Below are 27,083 nucleotides of genomic sequence, written 5' to 3' on the forward strand. Positions count from 1 at the left end.
AGCATGCGGCTTTGGAAGACACAGTGAGCAAGCGAGCGAGCAGTCTTGGAAGAGATGGGGTGGCCTTGGAAGAGACAGGGTGTGCAAGCGAGTGAGCGGCCTGTTTTCTGGGGAAGGGCGAGTGAGCGAGCAGCCTGTTTTTTGGGGGGAAGGGTGAGCAAGCAAGTGGCCTGTTTTGGGGGGAAGGGCAAGCAACCAAGCGGCCTGTTTTGGGAGGAAGGGCAAGCAAGCAAGCGGCCTGTTTTCAGGGAAAGGGTGAGCGAGTGAGCTGGGCAGGAGCCCCAGGATTGGCGTGCACTTCTGCAGGGCTATGGGGGCTTGGCAGGAACACAGGATCGGTGCATGCAGCTACAGCTGATCAGTGATTCTGCTGAGCCCTCCAAAAGTACCAATCAGCTGGATCCCAGCACTGATCCTGGCATTTCTGCTGAGCCCTGAAGAAACGCCTATCAGCTGGACCCTAGCACTGATCTTGGCACTTCTCCTGAGCTGCCCAGAATTGTCAAACAGCTGGATCCCGGCGCTGATCCTGGTGTTTCTGCTAAGCCACCCAGAAGATCAGCTGTATCCCGGCGCTGATTCTGGTGCTTCTACTGAGCCCTGACAGCCCTGCAGAAGTCCCAATCAGCTGTCAGGGCTCAGCAGAAGCACCAGGATCAGGGAGGGAAGGAAGGAAGGAAGGAAGGAAGGAAGGAAGGAAGGAAGGAAGGAAGGAAGGAAGGAAGGAAGGAAGGAGATTGGAATGAGAAGGAGGGAAGGAAGGAAGGAAGGAAGGAAGGAAGGAAGGAAGGAAGGAAGGAAGGAAGGAAGGAAGGAAGGGAGGAAGGGAGGGAGGGAGGGAGGGAGGGAGGAAGGTGATGGGAATGAGAAGGAGGGAAAGGAGGGGAGGAAGGAAGGAGGGGAGGAAGGAGATGGGAATGAGAAGGAGGGAAAGAAGGAGGGGAGGAAGGAAGGAAGGGGAGGAAGGAGATGGGAATGAGAAGGAAGGAAGGAAGGAAATAGATGGGAATGAGAAGGAGGAAGGGAGGGAGGGAGGGAGGGAAAAAGGAAGGAAAGAAACCTCCCCCCCATGGTAACCACAATGCTAATGTGGCCCTAAATGAAACTGAGTTTGACACCCCGATATAAAAGGTTGTTAAGTGAATCTGGTTTCCACATTGACTTTGCTTGTCAAAAGGTTGCAAGAGGGGATCACATGACCTTGAGACACTGCAGACATCATAAATATGAATCAGTTGCCAAGCATCCGAATGTAAATCACATGACCCTGGGGATGCTGAAACAGTCATAAGTGTGAAAAATGGTCATAGGTCACTTTTTTCAGTGCCGTTGTAACTTCAAAGAGTCACTAAGCGAACTGTTGTAAGTTGAGGACTTATCACTTTTTTCCTCTTTTTTTTTGATCATGAAGTTTTTGACACCTTGCTAGGCGACTGGTGGTACTCAGATATTGCCATATCCTAAAAGTGGTACAATGGGTGAAAAGGTTGAAAACCCTGGCTATATCCTACAACTTTACTCAACTTATTTTTGGTCTACAACTTCTTAAATTCTCAGGTAATTATATTCAGATATGATAAAAATATATCAATTTTTGATACATATATATCAAATGCAATATACACATATTTATTTTATTTTATTTTAATTCCATTTATATCCCGCCCTTCTCCGAAGACTCAGGGCGGCTTACAAGCTTAGCAGTAGCCTTCATTCTATGTATATGTGATCAATATATCAAAATTGTCATTTTTATCATTTATCATTTTTGTCATGATCATGTGCAATGATTTATCTAATCTCATTATGAGCATATTGTTCAGATTACAAAACAATTTGTCACAAAAACCAAGCAAAATTTTGTCCTCCCAATTTATATTACTAGTACATTCTCTAATATGCAGAGTATTTAGGAAAAAGGTGCAATTGTTCCACAAGAAATAGTAGGCTACTGAATATCTCTGACATGTGTATCCAATGCTATGATTGCTGATTTATATGGTATTCCAAGTCTGTATCTAATTCATAACTGTAAACGGGTTAATAATGTAACAATTTTGTGCAAAAAGTCATAATATATATACACACATACGGACACAAACATATGCATATACCAAATGTACTTGAAGTAACATTTAATTCTTTGAGCATTTTGAAATTACATGGGAGACCATATATAAACCATATAATCTGGAAAATGTTAACAGATGTTTCTAATTATTATCTTCCAAAGCCAGTGTTTCGATAATATGACCACATACATAATAAATTACATTTTCATGAAATGAAGGTAAAATAGCCAATACAAAAACAAACAGTATGTGGCTGATTAAAATAGTATGCTTTCATGTAGAAGCTAGAAAATCAGTCACAACAAATGCTATATATTCTACAGAATTTATAGAGACTATCCCCAGTATAACTTTTGATAGTTATAATGTTTAGAAAACTTTTCCATTCAACCCTTTATCACAAAATATTGTTGCACTATTCTTAACTAACTACAGTATTGATATGACATCACATTTTTTTTAAATCAGGCAACAAATGAAAGTTACTTACGATAGATGTAAATACAGTTGGTATAAATACCCTTGTACAGAAGTTTATTATATAATGCACAGTAGACAAATTTCTCATTTCCATCTTTAGATATAAATAAATTAATATAGAAATTATCTCTTATCTACCCTTGTTGTTAGTGAAAAGGCCAAGAATTGATAAAAAATAACATCTAACAAGGAGCAACCAAATATCCACCAAATTTACACTAACATTTACACATTCCTATCTCTCCATTAATGTAACTTTTTCCTGATTGTAGTTCAATTTCAACAACAGTAGCCAAAAACATACTGAAACATTTACCCTTGCCATTTCATTTCCAAATTTAAATTATAATTATTGAGTAGTATATTAAGCTTTAATTACAATGTACTATATATATTTTCATGTTTAGCTAGAGCTTTAGGATTCAAAACAGATTACACTGATAAAATACAACAGTATAAAATAGACAAACTGAAATTATATGACTAACAAGCAATGGGTTGATTTTAACCATCCTAGGAAGCAGCAAATCAAAGTTCAATTTATGAAAAAAAACTAATTAAAATTGAATAAAACATTAAAAGAGTTTATCTAGAAGAAGTTAATCAGAAGTACAGAATTTTTAGGCGTGTGCTTCATAATTAAAAGTGATCTAATTAATTGGATACTTTTTTAAGGCTAAGAAGTCTGATTCTTCAAGGTCATTGAAGTTATTCACGACTACAGTATATTCCAAAATGAAATGTGTTGTTTTATAATGAGGATTAAATACCAGCATTACTTCACCTCTGAATGTTATGTCTTCAGATGTTAATCTGGGAATAGAGGGATTCAAATATGGAATGAGATAATATTTTTTTCACAGTTTTGAACTTATGCAAATGCCAAGGCTGAAGCTGCCCATTTGCAGACTCAAAAGCTCCAGATAGGAATTTAAATAAAATGAACTTTTTCTTTTAAATGCAGTTAAAATACAATTGTTGGAGTTCATCATTCATCACTTACACATACATATACACACACCTTTGTACACTAATCTCTACTAATAAGCCATGCGAAATATTGGAAGATGGAAAGATCTGAGGCATTTGGTTGATAAAGATAGATCATCAAAATCTTTTTAGTTGCACCACTCTTTTGTAAGTAAAAACTCTTTGTTGTCTCTAAAGAAGAAAAGCATTCCTTCTATACTTCAAGATGTCTGGAAGGCTCTTTCAAATATTCAGGTTTAGGGTAAAAGTCATTAGCAGAAAGTCAACACTTGAAAAGCTATGGATCCTGATAATATCCCTGGACGAGTACATGTATACATATGAACTAGACTGTGTTGTTTCTCTGTGTCATAGAATATATGTGAGTATATGCAATTTTTTGTCATATTTATGTAGTGGATATTGGAGGTGGTGACACTTTGAGAGCTATATGCAATGAAATTTCATTCAAATGTATGCCAACTAATGTACATTTAAAGTGATAATAAAGTTATTCTACTCTACTCTACTCTACTCTACTCTACTCTACTCTACTCTACTCTACTCTACTCTACTCTATTCTATTCTACTCTACTCTACTCTATTCTATTCTATTCTATTCTATTCTATTCTATTCTATTCTATTCTATTGGCATCCAGTGGAATTTTATCCAGATGATAAGTTATTATCAGCTCCCACTTTGTGCTCCTGTGTCTAGATGCTGGCTGGAATTTAGCTGCAGGATACATTCTGGTTCAGTCACCAGAACCAGAGATTTAGTTTTCTGAGCTCCCAGACTCATGCTAGAGCCCATCCTCAGGGAACTTCTCTCTAGCAGAATGTATGCTTTGGGCTATTCTGTGCATGGTATTTATATGGTGCCTGTTGTTTGTGACTTTTTAGTTGCTGATTGGGGTGTTGATGGCTGGATATTAAGTTGTTAGCAGTTGTTTCCTTGTGCTGCCAAGTCCTCACCTCCTAAGTACTTGATAAGCTGGTGATAAATCAGCACTCTTGTTGAATGATGAGGGCCCATTTCTTAGGCTTTAATCACTTCCCTGGCTGTTTTTGTGCCTGCTCACCCAACAATCTTAGTAGCTGCAAAATTGAATATATGTCCTTGTTCATTTCAATATGAGGCTATCAATGAGTTCAGGTCTCCTCGTCTGACCACTTACTTGTGTTCTTGCAATCCGATGGTTAGTTTCCCCCACATCTGTCCTGCATAGTCACAGGTCAATCCATGCAGGGAATCTGTAGATTACATTGAAAGTATCTCCTGTCTTCAAGCGATCTTTACAATGCATAATTTGTCCTCATATAGTAGCCTCTAGGCAGTGGGCAATGATGTCCAGTGAAATTTAGCTGGCAGTGGAATTTAGCTGGTTTGAATAGTTTTGCCCCTTAAGCATGGGACAGCTATACTTCAAGTATGAAGACTTTTTATTTAGGGCTATAAAGTTGTGCATACTTGGAAAAGGATTTAGAAGTGCTCTAAAGAATCAAGTAATTAAAGCAATTTTTCTCTAATGTGATTCTCAATCCAGAATCTTTTTTTCTTTAGGGTCTAGCATCCTAATATCCCCATTCTTTATAACTTTCTTCTTCCTATCAAGTTGTTACCAGCTGACATATCTGAATCCTGTAGAATGCTGCACAACGTAAACCCTTTTAGTTGTGTTTTAATACAAAAGAGTTCTACTGCTTGAAAGATTCTATATCCATACTGAATATGGGAATACCTTTTATGCTATTGTTTCCTTTAGCAAACACACAAAACATAAATTATTTCTTTAAAAGGAAAAGGATTCTTTTTCTAAATAATACTTGTGATTCTTTACATCTAAGAATATTAATAAAAAAGAGCAAATAATAAATGGAATGATTATATTGATTGTGTGCTGTCAACTTCACCTCCTAATGATCACATAGAAAGATTTTCTCCATGACTACCATGTTTCCCTGAAAATAAACCCACCCCACAAAAAAGACCTACCCTGATTTTTTGGGGTGGGCCTAATGTTACATACTGACATTATATGAATGATCTCCTGGCCCGAGAAGAACCAGGGAATCTCTAACGTGGCAGCCGTTGACAGATGACAGCTGTCAAAAGGCTGCCGGAAGAAACTGCGCATGCGCACAGCCGGCAGCAGCCGCTGACAGTGACAGCTGTCAAAAGGCTGCGCAGGCGCAAGAACCAGCTGGCTGACAGCCACGAGCTGTCAGAATGCCGGCTCCCGATACACGCCTCCCCTCAGCCGGCAAGCCAGCCAGCTGATGGATTCCCCCGGCTAAGCCGCGCAAGCGCAATTGCCCAGGAGCTGTCAAAGCTACCGGCTGACTATTGGTCGCTGCCCTCGAGGCGGGAGAATACGGTTCCCTGATTCATTGTTACTGTTGACAGTTCACTATAAAAGGACATGTTTCTCCGCTTGTCAGCTGTCCGGAGCTGAAGCGAATAAACCGTTGAAACCCAGCCTGCCGTCTCTCTGGTCATTGTCCGAGACACTTCACCTAATATATTCCCTATTCCAAAAATAAGCCCTAATTTGTACCCTGCTCACTCTGTCCCACTTGGCTACCGCAATGGGGCAGGAGGCCACATGGCTCATCACACCGCTGCTGCCACAATGATGTGAGGCAGGTGGGGGAGGGGGATCTGCCCCATGCACCTGGCACTCACTTCCTTCAGGTCCCCCCCCAGCCAGGTGTTCTGTACCAGCCTGCTACCGGCCTTGCAGAAAAGGCAACCCCTTTACAGACGGCAAAAGGCTGGAATACGTCTGCCAAATTTATTACACAAACAAAACATGAAACAAGATACCGGAGCTTTGAAACACTATCGGAGCGGTTGCTTTCAGCAAACCAGCCCTCCCCCAAACATTCCCTTTATAAAGAGTTCAGGGCATGGCCTCTCTTTGCCTCCTTCCGAGAAGTCCCACAGCCTTCCTCTGCTTGCTCCTACTTGACTGCCTCCTGCGTCGGGCGTCCTTGAACAGGGCCAGCTGTGGGTCATCTTCATCCACACTGTCAGGCTCACACAGCTGGGTCTGGGTCTCCACCAGGTAGGAGGGGCCTGGCTGGGGGCTCTGCGGAGCCTCAAAGCCATCATCAGCAAGTTCTTCAACACCCCCCTCCTCCCCCTCATCTGAGTCATCCGACCCAACTGCCGAACCCACAGGCTGACCCTGAATCACAACACTATCCCGCACCGCAGGGCCCTTCCCCCGGGGCTGCCGATCCGGATGCGGTCGGGATGGGAATTGTTCATGAAAAGCAGTCACCAACGCAGGGGCATGAACGGCGGTCGCGTCTTCCCAGGTGAAGTCCTCTGGTCCGTAACCTTTCCATTCAATCAGGTACTGGAAACGACCTTTCAGCCAACGGGAATCCCTGATGCTGGCGACCTCGTACTCGGGGGTGCTGCCTCCATCACGAGGTCCTGATGGGGGAGGTTCCGCTCGGCGGAGTGGACAAGCCGGTTGCTCGGGGACCAACAGAGACCGATGAAAGACTGGGTGCACGCGCAGGGAACGTGGCAGAGTTAAGCGATAGGCGACCGGATTGATGACAGCCTCGACTGGGAACGGTCCTAAATATCGGTGATCTAACTTTCTCACCGGCCGTGTTGATGGTAGGTTCCTGGTGGACAACCAGACCCGATCCCCCACCGATAGTGGAGGCGTATCCCGTCTTGACCGATCAGCAAACCTTTTGTAATCGGCCTTGGCCTTCTCTAACTGACGTCGCACCAATCGATGGATCGCCTGTAAGTCTGCCATGAAGTCGTTCGCTGCCGGCTCCGGTGAGTCCACGGGAGAAAGGGGGAAAAACCGGGGGTGATAACCCACATTGGCCAAGAACGGTGTCATCTGTGTGGAGGTGTGCTGCGAATTGTTAAATGCAAACTCAGCTATGGCCAGATAGTCCACCCAATTGTTTTGCTGCAGATTGACGTAGCAGCGCAGATATTGTTCCAGGATACCGATGACCTTCTCGGTTCCCCCGTCAGTTTGAGGATGATGCGCGGACGAGAGACAAATCTTGATATCCAACGCATGCATCAACTCCTGCCAGAAGCGGGCTGTAAACTGGGCCCCCCTATCAGAGAAGACTCTATCAGGGAGGCCGTGCAGCCGAAACACCTGCTGAATGAACATACGACTAGTGGCGCGGGCTGACGGTAAGCCGCGACAGGGGATGAAGTGCGCCATCTTGGTCAGCATGTCCACCACCACATACACTGTCGTAAAACCAGAGGATGGGGGTAAATCCGTCAGAAAGTCCATGGACACAGCCCCCCAGGGTCTTTTGGGTGTTGGCAAGGGCTGCAGTAATCCAGGCGGGGCCCCTGTCGCTGACTTGGCCTGCCTGCATGGGATGCAGGAGGTGACATAGGACTGGACGTCGTGTCGGACTCGGGGCCACCAGAAGGTACGGGAGACCAGGTTCAGAGTCTTGAACAGGCCAAAATGCCCCGCTGCCGGGTTATCGTGACACTGGCTGAGGATGAGTCCCCTGAGTGGCCCTCCCAGAACATAGAGCCGGTCACGATAATACAAGAGTCCATCCGTGACCGTCCAAGGAGAATCTGGCCCCACCTCCTCCTTCCGCTGAGCCACCCACACCTCCTGCTGCTGTGCCTCCCGGATCCGAGCCCGTATATCAACCGGCTCCCGTACCGCAGCAAAAGACTCGACGGGGATCACTGTCCTGGGCAGAAGCTTGTCTTCCACTCGGGAATATTCAGGCTTCCTGGACAGAGCATCCGCTCTTTGATTGTGCCTGCTAGGTATGTACCGAACCCGGAAGTCAAACCTCGCAAAGAAAAGAGACCACCGGATCTGGCGTTGGTTCAAATTCCGAGCGGTCTGCAGGCTTTCCAGATTCTTATGGTCCGTCCGGACCTCGATTTGATGCCGCGCTCCCTCCAGATGATGCCTCCAGGCCTCGAACGCTGCTTTGATGGCCAGCAGCTCCTTCTCCCAGATTGTATAATTGCGCTCCGAAGGGTTCAGTTTTCGTGAATGATACGCGCAACGGAAGAGGGTACCGCTGGGCATAGTTGCCTGGAGTAACACCGCCCCAATGGCAATGTCGGAGGCGTCCGCCTCCACGACAAACGGCCGTTGCGGGTCAGGATGCTTCAAGATGGGCTCCTTCATGAAGGCTTCCTTCAAAGTCTGGAAAGCCTGTTGTTCTGGTGCGTTCCACTGGAACCGAGTCTTCTTCTGCAGCAGCCGGGTGAGGGGGGCTGTCAAGGCAGCAAACCCAGGGATGAAAGTTCGGTAATAGTTGGCAAATCCAAGAAGTCGCTGAACATCCTTCACGCGACGCGGGGGTTGCCAACTCTGCAAAGACTCAACCTTACTCGGCTCCATGGCGATGCCCTCAGGAGAAATGCGGTGACCCAGGAAATCGATGGTCACCCGGTAGAACTGGCACTTCTCCAACTTGGCAAACAGCCGATGTTCTCGGAGTCGCTGCAGGACCTGATGGAGATGCTGATGGTGCACCTCACGCGACGGGGAGTAGATCAGGATGTCGTCCAAGTAGATCACGACGAACTGATCCAAAAATCCCGGAAAATGTCATTCATGAAATGCTGAAACACAGCGGGGGCGTTGGTCAGGCCAAACGGCATCACCGTGTACTCAAAATGTCCATAGCGAGTACCAAACGCCGTCTTCCACTCATCACCCGGCCGAACCCTGACGAGGTTGTAAGCTCCACGCAGGTACAGTTTCGTGAAGATCTTAGCCTCCCGGAGTCGGTCCAAGAGTTCGGGGATGAGGGGCAGCGGGTAACGGTTGCGCACCGTGATGGCGTTGAGTTTTCTGTAATTGCAGCAAAGCTGTAATTCGCCCGACTTCTTTTTGACGAAGAGCACGGGTGCAGACACTGGCGAGGACTAGGGCCGGATGAAACCGCGAGCCAAATTCTTCTCCAGAAAGTCCCGCAATGCAGCCAACTCGGGGTCCGACATGGAGTACAAACGCCCCACTGGGAGAGGCGCATCAGGGACTAAATCAATGGGGCAGTCATAGGGCCTGTGCGGGGGTAATTGATCCGCCTCTGTCTCGCTGAACACCCCTGGGAAACCCTCCACCTGGCCGGCACAAATATGGCGGGAGTGGTCCACGCACTGCAAGCTTGGGAAGGTGACCAAGTTCTGTGACCAATAGATCTGTGGGTCATGCGCCCGGAGCCACGCCAGTCCCAAGACCACAGGGAAATGCAGGTCTGAGGTGATATAGAACTGGATGGCCTCCACATGGGAACTGATGGCCATACATAATGGTTGCGTGGCGGCCGTAATAGGCCCAGACAGGAGCACTCGACCATCGATAGTCTCCACTAACATGGGCGGATCCACCGGGCACTGGGGAACAGCCCATTTGGCCACAAATGCTGAGTCCATAAAATTTGTGGTGGCCCCAGAGTCAATTAAGGCATGGACTGGAATCCCCTCTGGCTTGCCAGGAAGGATCAGACGTGCCTCCAATATCAGATGCCATGGAGGTCCACAGGCAGCATCGGAAAGACGTCGCTCAGTGTTGTTGTTGTGGGACGCCCGATCTATCACACCGTCTAGATCAGGCTCGGGGCGTTTCCCGACAGAAAAGTAGGGGACTTTCTCGGGGCAGACTCGATCACTGATGCCCGCTGTCGCTTCTTTGGGCAAAAAGCAGCCAAATGTCCAGGGTCCCCACAGTAAAAACACAACCCCCCCCCGATCGTCGTCTGTTCATTTCAGTCACCGATAGACGAGACCTGGCGGCACCCAGCTCCATTGGTTCCTCCCTTTGAACTGGGGGCTCTCGCACAACAGGGGCGGCAGGGGTCTGTGGGGTGGCACGGCGACTCCTTCGCTGCTGGAACCGAGCATCGATCCGCAGGCAGAGATGGATCAGCCCATTGAGGTCTGAGGGAATATCCACATGGGCCAGCTCATCCAACATCTCCTCCGACAATCCATCCTGGAAGGCATCCACGAGCGCAGCCTCATTCCAGGCGGAATCCTGGCTAAGCAGCCGGAAATCGCTGATATAGCCCTGTAGGGGGCGTTGACCCTGCCTCAGAGCTTTCAGACGTCGAGTAGCAGTCTGCGTCTTAATAGGGTCCTCATACATCAGACGCATATGATCACAAAACCCCACAAAGTTGTCCAACAATGGGCTAGGTTGAGCCAGCAGAGGCGTGCCCCAACGAGCTGCATCACCCGAAAGAAGGCTTAACACAAACCCCACCTTATCCCGGTCAGTGGGGAAATCAGCTGCTCTCACACTGATAAAGAGCTGGCATTGTCCCAGGAAAGCAGGAAACAGTTCTGGAGTGCCTGTAAATTTATCCGGCATTGCAACTTGGCATTTTCTCCTGGGTGGGGGTGATGGTGGGGGTGCAGCATGAACCTGAGCTTGCAGTTGAGCCACCTGAGCTGCCAGCAAAGTGAGTTGCTGGGTGAGCTGGGCATTCTCCGCACGTAGCTGCTCCATAATATTAGTAAGGGGTGGGTGGCTGAAAGCAAACTGTTCTGTACCAGCCTGCTACCGGCCTTGCAGAAAAGGCAACCCCTTTACAGACGGCAAAAGGCTGGAATACGTCTGCCAAATTTATTACACAAACAAAACATGAAACAAGATACCGGAGCTTTGAAACACTATCGGAGCAGTTGCTTTCAGCAAACCAGCCCTCCCCCAAACATTCCCTTTATAAAGAGTTCAGGGCGTGGCCTCTCTTTGCCTCCTTCCGAGAAGTCCCACAGCCTTCCTCTGCTTGCTCCTACTTGACTGCCTCCTGCGTCGGGCGTCCTTGAACAGGGCCAGCTGTGGGTCATCTTCATCCACACTGTCAGGCTCACACAGCTGGGTCTGGGTCTCCACCAGGTAGGAGGGGCCTGGCTGGGGGCTCTGCGGAGCCTCAAAGCCATCATCAGCAAGTTCTTCAACACCCCCCTCCTCCCCCTCATCTGAGTCATCCGACCCAACTGCCGAACCCACAGGCTGACCCTGAATCACAACACCAGGCCATTCCTTTCACTCTTTCTCTTTCACTCCCCTCCTGAGCCAGACTGTCATGCTACCCTACGGAGGATGGGCGGGGTAGGCCTAGTCCCCCTCCACCATTTCGGAGCTAGGGGGGAGTGATGGTGAAAGGCTCTGCTGCCACTGTGTGCCACTGGAGGGGCTTTCTTCACGCTCTGCCCCACAAATCACCTGTCGGACGGCAGTAGCCACCTCCTTCTCCGCCAACTCTCCCATAGCTTGCACAAGCCTCCCCCACAGCCTCCCTCTGCCAGCCCTCCATCACCACCACTGTAGAGAACAGAGAACAGGAAGCAGAGCAGCTCTGCACAGTGATGCAGAGCAAAGAAGAGCACTTGCTTGCTGCCCTGGCCCACATCTCCCATCTCCATTTTTGAAATGGCAGCCCCATTTCCTGCCACTTCTCCTCCTGAAAGCAAAAAAATTCTTCACTAACCTGCTTTCCAGCTCTGGTGCATTTTTCTCCTGCTGCAGGGAAACAGAGATTGCAAGACTAAAAAAGAGTTCAGTGAGACCTTCCAACGTCTCACAAAAAAAAATATCTCGTGAGAAGTTGGAAGGTCTGACTGAACTTTTTTTAGTCCCATGAACCTTTAGTCCCATGAAAGAGCCTTGGTGGAGCAGTGGGCTAATGCCTCCTTAAGTAACACCAGCTTCCTGCAATTAGTGCAGATTCGCATCCCACCAGGCTCAAGGTTGACTCAGCCTTCCATCCTTCCGAGGTAGGTAAAATGAGGACCCAGATTGTTGGGGGCAATAAGCTGACTTTGTAAAAATGCCGCTTGGGGGCCCCCCAAAAGCCCTAATAAGCAGGCATATACATAGAATGAAGGCTATTGCTAAGCACATTGATTTGTGCTTAGATTGTAAGCCGCCCTGAGTCTTCGGAGAAGGGCGGGATATAAATGGGATTAAAAAAAAAACACAACTCCATTTCAGCAGGAGGGGGACCAGGCCGACCCCACCCATCCTCCGTAGGGTAGCATGGCAGTCTGGCTCAGGAGAGGAATGAAAGGGAGCAAGGAATGGCCTGGCTGGGGGGGGGACCTGAAGGAAGCAGGTGCAAGGTGCATGGGGCAGCTCCACCTCCTCCCCCATCTGCCTTGCGTCGTCATGGTGGCAGCGGCACAATGTGCCACACAGCCTCCTGCCATGAGCAGCTGCAGCAGAAGTGGGCCAGCAGCCATGCAGGCTCCAGCTGGATGGGCTGTTGGTACAACCACCGCGAGGAGGCAGGTGTCATGAAAAATATAAGACACTGCCTGAAAATAAGATCTAATGCCTCTTTTGGAGGCAAAAATAATATAAGACTGGGTCTTACTTTCAGGGAAACACGGTATTTATCCCTAACCTGATCTCGTGTACTCATTGCTGCTGTAACTGAGACATCCACTTTATTGCTAAATGTTCTTCTTATCTTTCCTTCCACCTTTACCAGCATTAAATCCTTTTCCAGAGGGCTAGATTTTCTGATAATTATGGTTTGAACCCACTTACAGTAGTTGTGCTTTGAGTGAGAATGCTGAGTTGATTTATTCAATAATCCATTTGTTAGTTTTTTTGGCTGTCCATGGTATTCTTAGAAGTCTTCTTCAATACCAGTGTTCAAAAGCATAATTCCTCTTCCCTCCAGAATCCAAATTTTGCTTCCACAGAGTGTCACAGGGAATACTGTGGCTTGCATCATTCTGATATTTCTAGGTATACAGACATCACAGCATTTGCATATCTTTTTCAAGGTCTTCATACCAAGTGCTAGTGTGGGAAAAATGTTACCGTTCATACCATGAGAATAGACAAACACCAGATCCTCTTTTTTCCTGTTCATATTTAGAGCATAAGAATCCGCAGTGAACAGTCTGCTCTGGTTAGCATGTCAACTGAACAGGACTAGAAGGGCTTTTCAACCAGTGGTACACATACCACCAGTGGTAATTTAGCACTTGGCAGGTGGTACGCGACCCCTAGCCAAGTGTAGCGAGGAAGGGAACCAGATAAAGCAGCGCTGCACAGACCTGGAGGAGATCAGCTGGCCCTAATTGAAATTGAGGTTGACACCCCAATATAAAAGGTTGTTAAGTGAATCTGGTTTCCCCATTGACTTTGCTTGTCAAAAGGTTCCAAAAGGGGATCACATGACCTTGAGACACTGCAGACATCATAAATATGAATCAGTTGCCAAGCATCTGAATGTAAATCACATGACCCTGGGGATGCTGAAACAGTCATAAGTGTGAAAAATGGTCATAGGTCACTTTTTTCAGTGCCGTTGTAATTTCGAACAGTCACTAAGCGAACTGTTGTAAGTCGAGGACTTATCACTTTTTTCCTCTTTTTTTGGGTCATCACGTTTTTGACACCTTGCTAGGCAACTGGTGGTACTCAGATATTGCCATATCCTAAAAGTGGTACAATGGGTGAAAAGGTTGAAAAGCCCTGTTCTACAATATATTTATCTGAAAATAAAAACTACTGCAGGATAAACATACATTCATTTTCTTGTGATTGCAGGTTAGCATACTAGTTTCTATTAAGGAGATGAAAAAAATAGTCCAATATCCTCAGGATTTCTTCCCAGTTAGTGGACCATAATGGTAAAAAGATCCAACCATAACAAAGCAGTAGTCCCTGATGACTTAACTGATAGTAAGAGCTCTCAGCTCAACATTATCAACAGGGTGTCATTCAGTATGGAATTAAATAAAAAGGGGTTAGTTAGGAAATGCATGATATATAAGAGAGTTTAAAAATGGCCTGCTCCTGAGTGATTAATTAACATCTGGAAATATTTGAATGCAGCATTATTAAGAAAAAATAGCAATGATTAACCAGATTAACATGACCAAACCAATTGAAATTACAATTCTATACTTATTTAATCTAGGTACTGCCTTCCTTTTGAATAAATATACTTAGTAATTATTGTAATTCTTAGTCACTTATTCATAAAAAGTGTCCATCATTGATCAGCTATCCTTACTGATAAACTCTCTCACACACACTCATAGTCCTGGTCAACAACTGAGAAGTAATTAGGGACACACTCAATTCACTTTCAACCAAACATTGAAACAATAGGTTCTTTGCAATATGTGGACACCCATGAATTTAAAGTAACAGCAAAACTTTACTGATTGCAATCTACACTTACTCTTTCTCACATGCAAATATACACTCATCAACACTTACCAACATCATTGTTACTTAGGCTGCCAGGCATTAGCTACAGGGATAGAAGATGCCAAATCTGGATCCAAAACAACTCAAAAAGTGGGCAAGCTTCAGGATCCCTTTTATGCTTGTTTTGTCAATTCACAAGGCTGGCACTAAACTTATCTTGTTGATTTTCAAGTCAGGCTGTTGCTGGGATTTATAGGGGAGGAGAGGTTCCATGCGCTCAGGCCAAATTTATTTTGTCTGGTTCAGGTAACATTCTTACCTTTGTTTCCTTAAGGACTTGGCTTCTTCTTAACTACCTTCCTGAAGGGGTCTTATAGACACAATTCCACCCTGCTTACATGCCTACTTCATCTGTAGGTGTGGCAACTTCAGCCTAGTCTCATACTACAGTATCCCCTATTGGGAAAATATTTATTTATTTATTTATTTATTTATTGATGGGATTTATATCCCGCCCTATCTCCCGAAGGACTCAGGGCGGCTAACAACAAAACATATAAGTACAGAAATTAAGATAAAAATAAAATTAAAATCATCTGTGCAATAAATTAAAATTAAAAACTAAAAATAAATTAAAAATTGTAAATATAATTAATTAAAATGCCTGTCAGTCCAGGTCAGCCTGGTGGAATAGGAGTGTTTTGAGGTCGCGGCGAAAGGATTGGAGATTTTGGGCCATCCGTAGCTCAGGGGGGAGCTGATTCCATAGGGCTGGCACTCCCACAGAGAAGGCCCTCCCCCTGGGGGTCGCCAGCCAACATTGCCTAGCTGACGGTACCCTGAGGAGGCCTTCTCTGTGTGAGCGTACTGGGCGATGGGAATTTGTTCCCGGCAGCAGATGGTCCTGCAAGTATCCCGGGCCTAAGCCATGTAGGGCTTTAAAGGTAAGTACCAGCACCTTAAATCTCACCCGGAGGGCAACCGGTAGCCAATGCAGCTCACGCAGGAGGGGTGTAATATGGGAGTATCGGGGTGCTCCCATCACAACCCGTGCAGCTGCACTCTGCACCAGCTGAATCCTCCGGGTGGTCTTCAAGGGCAGCCCCATGTAGAGAGCATTACAGTAGTCTATACGGGAGGTAACGAGTGCGTGGGTGACTGTACGTAGGGCATCTCGGTCCAGAAAGGGGCGCAATTGGTATATTAGGTGAATCTGGGCAAATGCCCCCCTAGCCACGACTCCAATATGATCTTCAAAACTGAGTCCTGAATCTAGGAGGACACCCAGATTGCGTGCTCTATCAATGGGAGGTAACATCTCTCCTCCTATAGTCAAAGATGGAACCTCTTGGACTAAACGAGATGACGGTATATAATATATAATTCAACTCAGTGTTGTTTACTTCCTGAGTTCAAAGATATTGGATTATTTCTAAAATTAGGGAGAGTTCAAACCTTCAAGCCAACCAAGAGGTTCACTAGATGAGCCTGAATAAATTAGACTAGCCTATTTTATAAGCAATTTACTAGATTAAAATGAGAATCCAGACCATAAACTGTGGCTTACTTCTGCTTAACTGGTATGTGAGTTTCAAGAAATAATGGGTGTTCTGTTCTCAGTTGTTAAATATCAGTTTAAAGCTTGTGTGGGACAAATCCTCATGTTACAAACAATTCATATATTGTACCTTATTTAATGAATTTGTTTTGTGTTTCTCTGCCAAAGGCATTCAAACTTACCACCCTGCTTTTCTCATTCCTTTACTAATGAATAGACATGAATAATATTGTCCTATAGGGGCAACATTGTCACATACCTCTCAAGCTACAAAATGTACTGTCTTTAGGACCACCATAGTGCTTCTAGCTTGTCTATAGATAGGGTGGTGGTGGAGGGGAGCATTTGGGATCCACAGGTACACCCTATCAGTGTGAGAACCAAAGCCGCTAAAATATGTTTTGGCAAACCAAAGTTTCTTCTCATAACAATTGCCAAAAGATTAATTGGACAATGTGACCTGAGCTGTCAGAGAGGAGAGGGAAAGTTTACTCTTTTAATTATCTGTTTCCTGCCATATTCTCAGAGCTAGCTTTCCTAGCCAAGCATGCATTCTGATGCAAATACTGTAAACCAAGTCAATAATTGTGGGTGCAGAATTTATGAAGGTTACAATGAGGCATAGCTTATATAGATGAGAATGTGTGTATTCTTTATTTTCCCATTTGGTTTATAGAATGTCATGTGCTGCTCTGTAGTATAGCATTAAAGCTCTGTTTTCAGTTGCTGAGTGGGAAAGGTAACTTTTTTACTTCTGGATCAGACTTCTCTAAAGGGGAAATCTGACACAACTCAAGGAAGAGTGCAAGATAGCTAGAATATGCCTCTCTAAATATATATTTTCTTTTACAATAGCAACAGCTTTTGGTTTAACTAAATTGCTGATATTGTAGTATAATTTCTTATTTGGTATTATACATGTATACATGTGGGTTTTAGTAATTTAGTTTTTTAAGTCATTTATTACAAGTCAATAAAAATACTTTCCAGTTTTATTACTACTAAAATCAAGCTTTAATTAAGATATCACTAGTAAAGAATGCCTTTATTCCTAACTTGCACTTCAGAAAATTGCAGAAAACACCAGGGGGCATATTGTCCTTTTAATAGAAACTGTTCATGAGCACTGAAAGTAAAATATAACTGCTGTAGCTCTGAATAGTAATGACATTCATTTCCTGTGAAAGATAGCTTTTCTTCTAAAGCAGTGGACATATTTTTGTGAAGTCATTTTTTCTTTTGGTTATGAAAAATCTAAAAACAAAAACACTACAGTAACATTAGTAGAGCTCTTGCTAGTGTGTTATTTCAGTCCAGAGATGTTTCATTGAAGCTTATACAGTATTAGGTAAAGAGACCTTTAGGAAGAAAAATGGTATGCATTTTGAAATAAATATTATCTTTTTATTTGGAACAACCTAACTAAATCTAAGATTATATGAAAGTTGATTCTGGAAGTTCAGTTCATAACCAAGACTTATCTTCAGTTTTTCTTCTTCTCTCCACCAGGATTACACATTAACAATGTATTTTCAACAATACTGGCGAGATAAAAGACTAACCTATGCTGGGATTCCTCTCAACCTTACGCTTGATAACAGAGTAGCAGATCAACTATGGGTGCCTGATACTTACTTTCTAAATGACAAGAAATCGTTTGTGCATGGTGTTACTGTTAAGAATCGAATGATTCGCCTTCATCCAGATGGCACAGTATTATATGGCCTCAGGTTTGTAGCTATGTAATCAAGAATTATGCACTCTTGTATGTTATATTGATCATCACTTGGGGGGATTGGTGCAAGATTGTTACATTAAATACTAAATTAGATCATAATATGCATAACGTATTATCCATTTCATTGCTTTTAAAACAGATGTCTCTACAAACTAAGTAGCATTGTCAATGTTTTATTTTTCAATTGCCAATGAATTTATTGTTCAGAATAGAAGTTATACAGGAGCTGAAAATTTTAAATCAAGAATGAAAAGTGGATTTCTTTGGTGTAAGTTTTACCTGTAAATTCTAAATTTCCCAATTTGTGGACAGTAAAGCAAAGGCTCTGTCCATGTTTGTAACCATGTTTCTCAGATTTTCTATTGAAACAAATTAGACATAGAGAACTACACACACACAAAAATCACTTTCTTTTTCTAAGCATAGAGAGAAAAATTGTGCCCCTATCTGTTTTCTGTGTGCATGTGTGAAAAAGAGACTTCGTATTTGTGAGAGACAGCAGGCAACCTTGTCTATTTTAACTCTGATCCTGTTTGTTGGTAATACAGTTCCTGGAAAATGGCCTGGGTATTGACAGAAAAAAGGTTTTTTTCTCCTGGTTTACATAGCAAGGCCTGAATTAATTAGAGCAAATGTGGACAACCAAATAGATGGCAGCTAGGAGACAGAATTTTATGTAACTATAGCAATTGTCTGGTTGTTTCAAGCCTAAAATACTGACTCTTTTCAGTAAAGTTTTTTTTTTGTTTTATTATATATGTTATCTATCTCACTCTGCAAAGCAACTCTGGGCAGCTTACAGTTAAAAACATAATTAATATGATTTAATATTTAATATAAAATATTAAAACATTGTGCACAGAGGTCAGCAAAAACAAGATTGGTACAGTGGTGGAATCTTTTCTGTTAGTCCACCAACCACCTCCAATACAGAGTCCCCCATCAGACTGCCAAGCTAACCCACAGAATTAGGTTTTAAGGCTTTTCCAGAAGCAATAAAAGCCTCTTTGTGCTTGGATTTGCCCATTGTTAATACGAAGGATCAGTATAAAAACAACTTCAGCTTTAGCTTTGTGGTTGCTTCCCTCATAAGCTTTGATAATTTTGGAGTAAAGTATTAGTACATTTCAGAGAATTAGCCTCAATTTATTTCATGAAATTTGGAGAGTAGTTCTTCAACTGTGTAAGTTTAAATTTTAGTTTCTTCATGAACTAAGTTTAACTAGGAAAATTTTGTTTTAATATTTTCATTTTCAAAGCTTTTTCTACTTCTACATTCAACAAGGTCTACATTTGTTCTTAGAAAAGTAGGCTGTATGTGGAACTCATATGAACAAACCTAGAACTTCCCTGGGTGGGGGAACGGGACACAAAGGAGTGCCAAGGTCTTCACCTCTACAACCAATTTCATGGAAAATGCATTGTAAAGGCAGGAACATAACTATGCCACCCTCTTTAATAAGAGCAATATGCACAAGTAAAATGATTTCTATGTGCCTTTTTTCCCATAGACATCACATTATTCCAGTCCACTTTACATCAGCATTGTGACCTGAGAATAATTTAAATGTAGGAGGATTATTCTGTTCTATGGAAATAATGTGATTTCTCTCTGCTGGGATTCGTCATCTCAGCAGGAGAACTTTAGAGCATTAGACATATACTGGTTACCACTGGCATATCACTATTTTGCTATACATTTTAAGGCAGCTTAATCCATCAAAAGGGATTCCAGACTTTTCCCTTACTCTGTACTGAGAATGGGGGCAACTATAATCGCTTGTGTTTAAGAATGAGGAAGCCTCTCTGTCAGAACCCATCCCTGTTTCATTTCTATCTATCCCCTCTGACCCAAAATCAAATCTCACCTTTCCCTTGGTTCTGCCATACTCCCAAGGGGGAGGGGGGATGTGCACATGGGTTTATTGCCTCTACTTCCCCTATCCATTCTATCTGCTACAATGTAACCTTTTGCTTTCATTTATTGGCCCTGTGTCCTCTATCTTCTACAAGGTAACATTTTGCTTTCCTGCATTATATCTCTCTCTGAACTTTATCTCCCTAAACTGTCATCTGGAACAAAGGAGGGAGTAAGGAATGTAACCTCCATGCCTGGTTTATTTCTACACTTTCAGAGGAAGGTGTGAAGAGCCGCTGACCATCGCTGTGTGAACTGGAGATGGGCCAATGTTATCTCTCCTTTTCCCATGATGGACCTAACACCTGGGGATTGGCCATCCCACACTGGCCAGGTGGACTATGGGGTGGGGTCTTGCTTGGGAATACCTGAACCTATCATTCTGCGTGGGAAATCCTCAGATCCTGTCTATTATGCCTGCTATTAGCTACTCTTAATAAAAGTTCCTGTTGGAAAAAATAGCTTCCAAGAGTTCTGTTTTCTTAAGATGTGGGATTGAAGGGGGTTGTGTCACTCTATTTATTTGTAGTTGATGCAACCCATTGTCCTTGCTCTTGCAACCCTTGGTAAATATTTTGCAATCTTTGCAACATTTCACTGAGACTTTATAAATTACTTTCTAATGTTGAATCAAGCAATTTACTTTAATATTTTGTACAGTTTACCTTACAGAATTTCAGGCAGCAGTTTTTCCCAATCTCTGCTGCCATAGTTTTGTTCTGATTTTTCCCACTTCCTGTGTTGGTTTTGATGAGTTACACCTGACCATTTCTAGTTTTGGTTAAGACAGTGATGAAAAATATGGCATGGTGCCACAGTTCTGGTTCCAGTCTTTTGTTCTTCAACTGCAATGTTGCTCGAAAGCACATCAGGTTCCTGTCATGACATTGTGGCATGCATTTCATCATTTGCCAACCATCCACCTTTTTCCTGAAAACAGTGATAGACTTAAGTGTATTACTCAAAATTCAAAAATGGTGCTCAACTCGAAAGACATTGTTTAACTAATTTAGAATAAATGTCAGTATTGGTTTATGATATAGTATTGTATGGATACAAAAGCATGTTAGCTAGAGAATCTTTTTAGAATTTAGGCATTCATTCTAAACACATAAATACAGGAATGTACTGTATTTATACAAGAATGTATTGTAAGTTTTATAACAGTCACATGATTAGTGTTAATAAGTTAAAGTTATTATTTAACTATAACTAACATGGGGATAAGTGTTTCAAACTTGTAAGGTATGCTGTATGTAATATAAAATTAGAAAGATATCTATCACTCAGCACTCAGCAAGGGAAGAATTCTATTCTATTTAAAATATATTTCCCAATATATTCTTGTTTTCTTTCTATCCATTCTTTCTATCCATATATTCTTTCTATTCTTTCTTTTAACAGAATGGAACTCTCTGATATATCACACTTGAAGTTTCAGATATTTTATTGACTTTAATGCCCATGCTGTTTTACCAATTAGGATGCTTTTGTTCTCCCTCAAATTCACATTCTTCTTCCTAAACAAAAGTGTAATTTTGTAATCAAAATTGGTTCTGCAAAGTACAAGTCACACCTGCTTAGTTTACCTTAGCTTAGTTTTGTGGGGGTTAAAATCAATTAATTTACCTCCTCACTCTGCTCATAATTAGCAGCTAATAGATTTGATGGCTGTCCAGTAGATTAGCAAAATGAAAAGTAGACCAGACACCTCAGTCACTTCAAGGATACCTAAGACTTGATTTGATGGAGTCCATGGACTAAACTTAGTCTGCAACATTTCTTTACTAAAAGTTAACACTTTTGAAAGTTGACACCACTTGGATTTAAGGACTAAAGAAATATCTGAAATATCTGATAATATCACATGAAGAGTTGCAAGTTCTTTAAAAATCTTAAACCGGTTTCAATAGATTTGAGTTTACAATTGATCAAAATTGTATTCTAAGTTTATAGGGCTCCACAAAGAATATATAATTTCCTTTGTTGGAGATGTAAAAAAATTGAGGATACATTGACTCATATGTTGTGGCCTTGTGAATCACTTGTATTTTTGGGAATATTACAACACACACACATGCGCGCACACACACACACACATGTGTCTGTGTGTCAGGACCCACCTCAATCCACATCTTAGGAAATAAGAACTCTTGGATGCAAGTTTAGTCCAAAAGGAAAATGTTTACTAGGATGGAATCGATTGTGGTAATACAAGACGGAATCTAACAAAGTTACATTTCAATCCTATATAAAGCATTCCCATTTCAGCCCCTCCCCTCATCCATTTGGTCAGGCTCTCATCATTTGCTTAGGTGTCAGGCCCTTCCGTGGGAAAGGGAACTCTCCTTGGTTTTATGGTTATTGCTTTCCTTTTTCAGTTGTAAATGAAGATGCAATCCAGATCTGTCTCTCCCCCTCCCTCCCCCAGTTCAAATGTTCCCTGTTGTTAGAAGATCACCTTAAGTCTATCCTCTCCCCCCCCCCTTCGGAGAGATGGCAGAATCCCCAGAATAAGCACATTGTTCTACCTATACATTTATGAAATGTGATATAAATGGATTCTGACATTCGGCTCTCCTTTCAGAAAAAAGATGAGTCCATCTGTGGGGAAAGAAAACATATAAATGTTAGCCTGGTTTGTTCGGATATTCTGTATGAAACCTCTTAAGCAACTTAGGTGCTTTAACATGGAGTTTGTTAACCCACTCATTTTCTGAGGAGGGGAGGTGTTTCCATGCCACTAAATATTGTATCGTTCCATGGTGTTTTCTGGAATCTAAGATTTCTTTCACTTCAAAATGTTGTTCTCCTTCCACCATGATGGGGGGTGGTGGTGGTGGGATTTTTGCTCGTAGTGGTGATTGTTGTTCTCTCTTTAATAGACTGCAGTGGAAGGTTGGGTGTATTCGTCTAAGATTTTTGGGTAGTTCTAATTCAACTGTTACTGGGTTTATGATTCTTTTAATTGGAAAGGGTCCAATATATTTTGGTCCTAGTTTTTTACAGGGTTGGAGTGATTTCAGGTATTTTGTGGATAAATATACCATCTCTCCTACCCTAAATGGTGTGGGATCGGTTCTTTTTTTGTCTGCCTGTGTCTTGTATGCTTTTCTGGCATCTTCCAACGCTTTCCTAACAATTGGCCATGTATTTTGTAATTGAGCAATCCATTCCTTCAGATCAGGGATAACCGGTTCTTTTGGGTTTAGTTCTGGTATTGGGTTGAAACTCTGGCCTGTAGCTACTTGAAAAGGAGCGTAACCTGTGCTTGAGTGGACTGCATTATTATATGCTACTTCTGCAAAAGGAAGTAGGTCCGCCCAGTCGGACAGCTGAAAATTAATAAAGCATCTCAGATATTGTTCAAGTATATTATTAAGTCTTTCAGAAGCTCCGTCTGTCTGAGGATGGTGACTAGATGACAGTCCTTGGGTGGTTCCTAAGAGGGATAAAAATTCTTTCCAAAATGCTGACATAAATTGCACCCCTCTGTCAGATATGATGCATTGTGGTACCCCGTGCAATCTGTAAATATGCTGTACAAAAAGTTTTGCTAATGCTTTTGCGGTCGGGATTTTTTGGCAAGGTATGAAATGGACTTGCTTAGAGAACAGATCTGTGACAGTCCAGACTACGGTGTTTCCATTACTTTCTGGCAGTTCTACGATAAAATCCATGGCTATTTCTTTCCATGGGGCTGAGGGGTTTGCCACCGGTTGTAACAGACCTGGCGGTTTCCCTTGCAGTCTTTTGGCCATCGCGCAAATTTGACAGCTACCCACATAGCTTTCTATGTCCTTTTTCATAGATGGCCACCAAAATTGCCTTTTAGTTAAGTGTAAGGTTTTTACAAAGCCAAAGTGACCTGCTGATTTTGTATCATGGCACAGTTGCATGAAATTGATTCTCTGTGTGGCAGGTATATATAGCTTCTCCCCCACCCATGGCAGTCCATCTTTAATTGTGCACACATGTTTATTTTTCTGGAACCATTCATCACTTTCCAAAGATTTCCTGAATTCTATTCCAGTTTGGCTATCTACCTTCGGCTTCATTTTTTCTTGTGCCCTGGTGGTGACTGGTGCTGCCAGTTGTTGTTCCGGTACAAGTGGTTTAAAGTCAGTAACTCTTGTGCTGTTATATTGGGGCATGCGGGATAATGCATCTGCCAGGAAGTTCTTTCCCCCTGGTAAGTGTTTGAGAGTGAAATTGAATCGGTGAAAATGTTGGGACCAGCGGGCTTGCTTAGGAGTGAGCTTCCTGGGCGTTTTTAGTGCTTCCAAATTCTTGTGGTCTGTCCAGACCTGGAAAGGTATTTTATTTCCTTCTAAAAATTGGTGCCATGTTAGTAATGCCCACCTCAACGAGAATGCCTCTTTTTCCCATATTGGCCAGCGCTGTTTCTGTGAGTTTTCTGGATGTGTATGTGCATGGTTGCAACGTCTCCCCATCATTTTCTTGTAATAGTACGGCTCCTACCACTACATCACTCGCATCTGCCTGTATTACAAAAGGTTTGTTGGGATCTGGGTGTTTTAGGACAGGTTCAGCAGAAAAAAGTCTCTTTAGCCTCTCAAATGCTGCTTGACATTCCATTGACCATTTCAGAGGCTGGCTGGGTTTCATGGGTGACCCCCCCTTCGTTTCCAACAAATTTGTGAGGGGCATGGCTATTTGGCCAAATGCGGGGATGAATTGGCGGTAGAAATTTGCAAACCCCAGGAAACTTTGTAATTGCTTCCGTTTGCGGGGGGTGCCCACTCTAGTACTGCCCTGACCTTCTCAGGGTCCATTTCGATGCCCTCTGGAGATATGCGATATCCCAGGTAGTCGATTTTTTCCTGATGGAATTCACACTTCGATAATTTAGCATATAAATGGGCAGCTCGCAACTTCTTCAGGACTGCTCTGACTAGTTTGATATGTTCCTCTTTGGTTTCTGTGAAGATAAGGATGTCATCGAGGTAAACCAGGACCCCCTTATATAGGTGCTCTCTCAGCACATCATTAATTAATTGCATAAAGACTGTGGGGGGCCCTTGCAGTCCGAATGGCAATACTTTGAATTGATAGCACCCCATTGGGAAGTTGAATGCAGTCTTCCATTCGACTCCTTCCTTAATCCTAATACGGTAATATGCTTCCCTCAGGTCTAGTTTGGTAAAAATCTTTCCTTTCGATAGGTGGGATAGCATATCCTTCATTAGGGGAAGGGGGTACAGATTACATTCACTAATTGTGTTCAAATTTCTATAATCTACACACAAGTGGAAAGAACCATCCTTCTCCCTGAACAGAACCGGGGCGGCCACTTTGGGTTTGGCAGGCTCAATAAATCCTCTTTCTAAGTTTTTCTTTATGAATCTTTCCATTTCTGCCATTTCCCTTGGGCTCATGGCATACATCCTGGGTTTTGGGAGTTTTGCACCAGGTTTGAATTCTATGGTGCAGTCTGTGGGGCGGTGGGGGGGAAGCTCATCTGCTCTTTCCTCACTGAAAACCTCAGCCAGGTCCCTGTATTCTTCCGGTATCTCTGGTAACCCCTTCTCTTTCCCCACTGCTGCTGTCTCCTCCCTCTGGGTTGGGGGGGTGCTTTTGGAGTCTAAGTTCTTCTGCCCCCCCTTTGGGAAATTGAGTTCTGCTGTCCTCCAGTTTATCCCAGGGTTCCATTTCTTCAGCCATTCCAGTCCTAGAATCATTGGGCATTCCATGCCTGGGGCCACTATAAACGTTATGTCCTCCTCATGGGGCCCCAGTGATAGGTGGATTGGTAAAGTGGCTAGGGTGGCTGGTCCTCCCCCTGCTATTGTCCCATCTAATTGACTAAAAGAGATTGGTTGTTTTAGCTTCCTCACTGGGATGCTCAATCTCTCCACCAGCGTTGGGTTGATAAGGCAGCGGATGCACCCAGAGTCTATCAGAGCTTTTATTTTGGCTGCTTCAGGCATAGGGGAAGCTAATATAGTCACCAATGGTTCTCCCTCTGAGCTGTCTTCCGAGTTTTCCACCGTCCCTGCAGTGCAGGCCGGAGTCCAATCCCAGTTCCTGGCAGGAATTGTGGACTCTACAGCCTCTGTCCCCTTCATGGAAGATTCTTTTGTGTTGCCTTGGGGCTTCCCCGGCTTCTTGGAGGATGATGCCTCTGGTTTTCATGGGGGGGCTTTTGAACGACATTCTGCAGCACGGTGGCCCTCTCTCCCGCAGTTGAAGCAACCTGTTGATTTTTTGGCTGTGGCTGGTGGTTTTTCCCCCTCGCGTGTTTGCTCGGGTGGCAGGCGGCCCCATGGTTTTCCTCTGCGGTGTCTCTTCAGTAGGTCTATTTCCACTTCCTCCGCCAGGATGTACCAGTCGTCGAGATGGGGTGGGTCTCCTCGAGGCAGGCAAGCGTCATACAGGTCGTAGTTTAGCCCGTCTTTGAAGTGGCTGAGGAGGATGTCTTCTGGCCAGTTCAGCTTGCTGGCAATGGCTCGGAATTCTTGGGTATAATCAGCCACTGCTCACCTGCCCTGCCTCACCGTTTTGATTCTCTCCCGGGCCTTACGGTCAGCCAAAGGATCCTCGAACTGCCGCCTTAAAGATGACATGAATCGGTTGAAGTTGTTGAGTTCTGGGGCGTTGGAGTCATGCAAGTTCACCACCCAGTCTGCAGCCGTCCCGTCCAGGGCAGATTGCACAATTCGGATGCGTGCTTTGTCACTGGGGATGTCCCGTCCGTACTCTTCCATGTAGTTGAGGACTTGGGTTAGGAAAAATCCCAGTCGTGATTGCTCCCCCTTGAATTTGACTTCCAGGGGCGGGAGTCTTGGACTGGAGCGTTGTCTGCTCCGTGGCCGGTATCGCTCCTCATCCTGGTCCCCGTCTGTGGTTCTGGGGTGGGTGGGTACTGCTGAGGCAGCCATTCCTGTTCCATTGGACGGCCCCGGGGTTTCAGGTGTTGGATCCCCTCCGTTACCTTTCCAGTTGCATCCCCAGGCGCTGCCTCAGTTGCGATTTTCAGCTCTCTCCTCCCTCAGTGAGCTCAGGGTTGCTTTCATCAGATCAATGGCCTTTTCCAGGATCCGCTCCTCCTCACTGGCGTGCAGGGAACTCTCCATCTCTTGCCTCCATTCTGGTTGGTGGTTACTCCGCCTCAGGGTCGCTTCTCCCGAAGCCTTTTCCCACTCACTTTTCCTTCCA

At 44.1% G+C, this 27,083-nt stretch overlaps 1 protein-coding gene across 2 annotated transcripts in view; it reads left to right on the forward strand.

Moving 5' to 3' along the window:
• GABRB3 (gamma-aminobutyric acid type A receptor subunit beta3) overlaps nucleotides 1–27,083 on the forward strand; it is a gene marked incomplete at its 3' end in the record, with an annotated part of 329,767 nt that overhangs the window by 245,278 nt on the left and 57,406 nt on the right. For both annotated transcript variants that reach the window (XM_081326818.1, XM_081326817.1), the window contains one exon: nucleotides 17,758–17,978. In XM_081326818.1, the coding sequence (XP_081182944.1) occupies nucleotides 17,758–17,978 (221 nt within the window). The remainder of the gene's footprint in view (nucleotides 1–17,757; nucleotides 17,979–27,083) is intronic.

This window comes from Vipera berus (assembly GCF_964194415.1).
Source record: "Vipera berus genome assembly, chromosome: 4".
NCBI lineage: Eukaryota > Metazoa > Chordata > Lepidosauria > Squamata > Viperidae > Vipera > Vipera berus.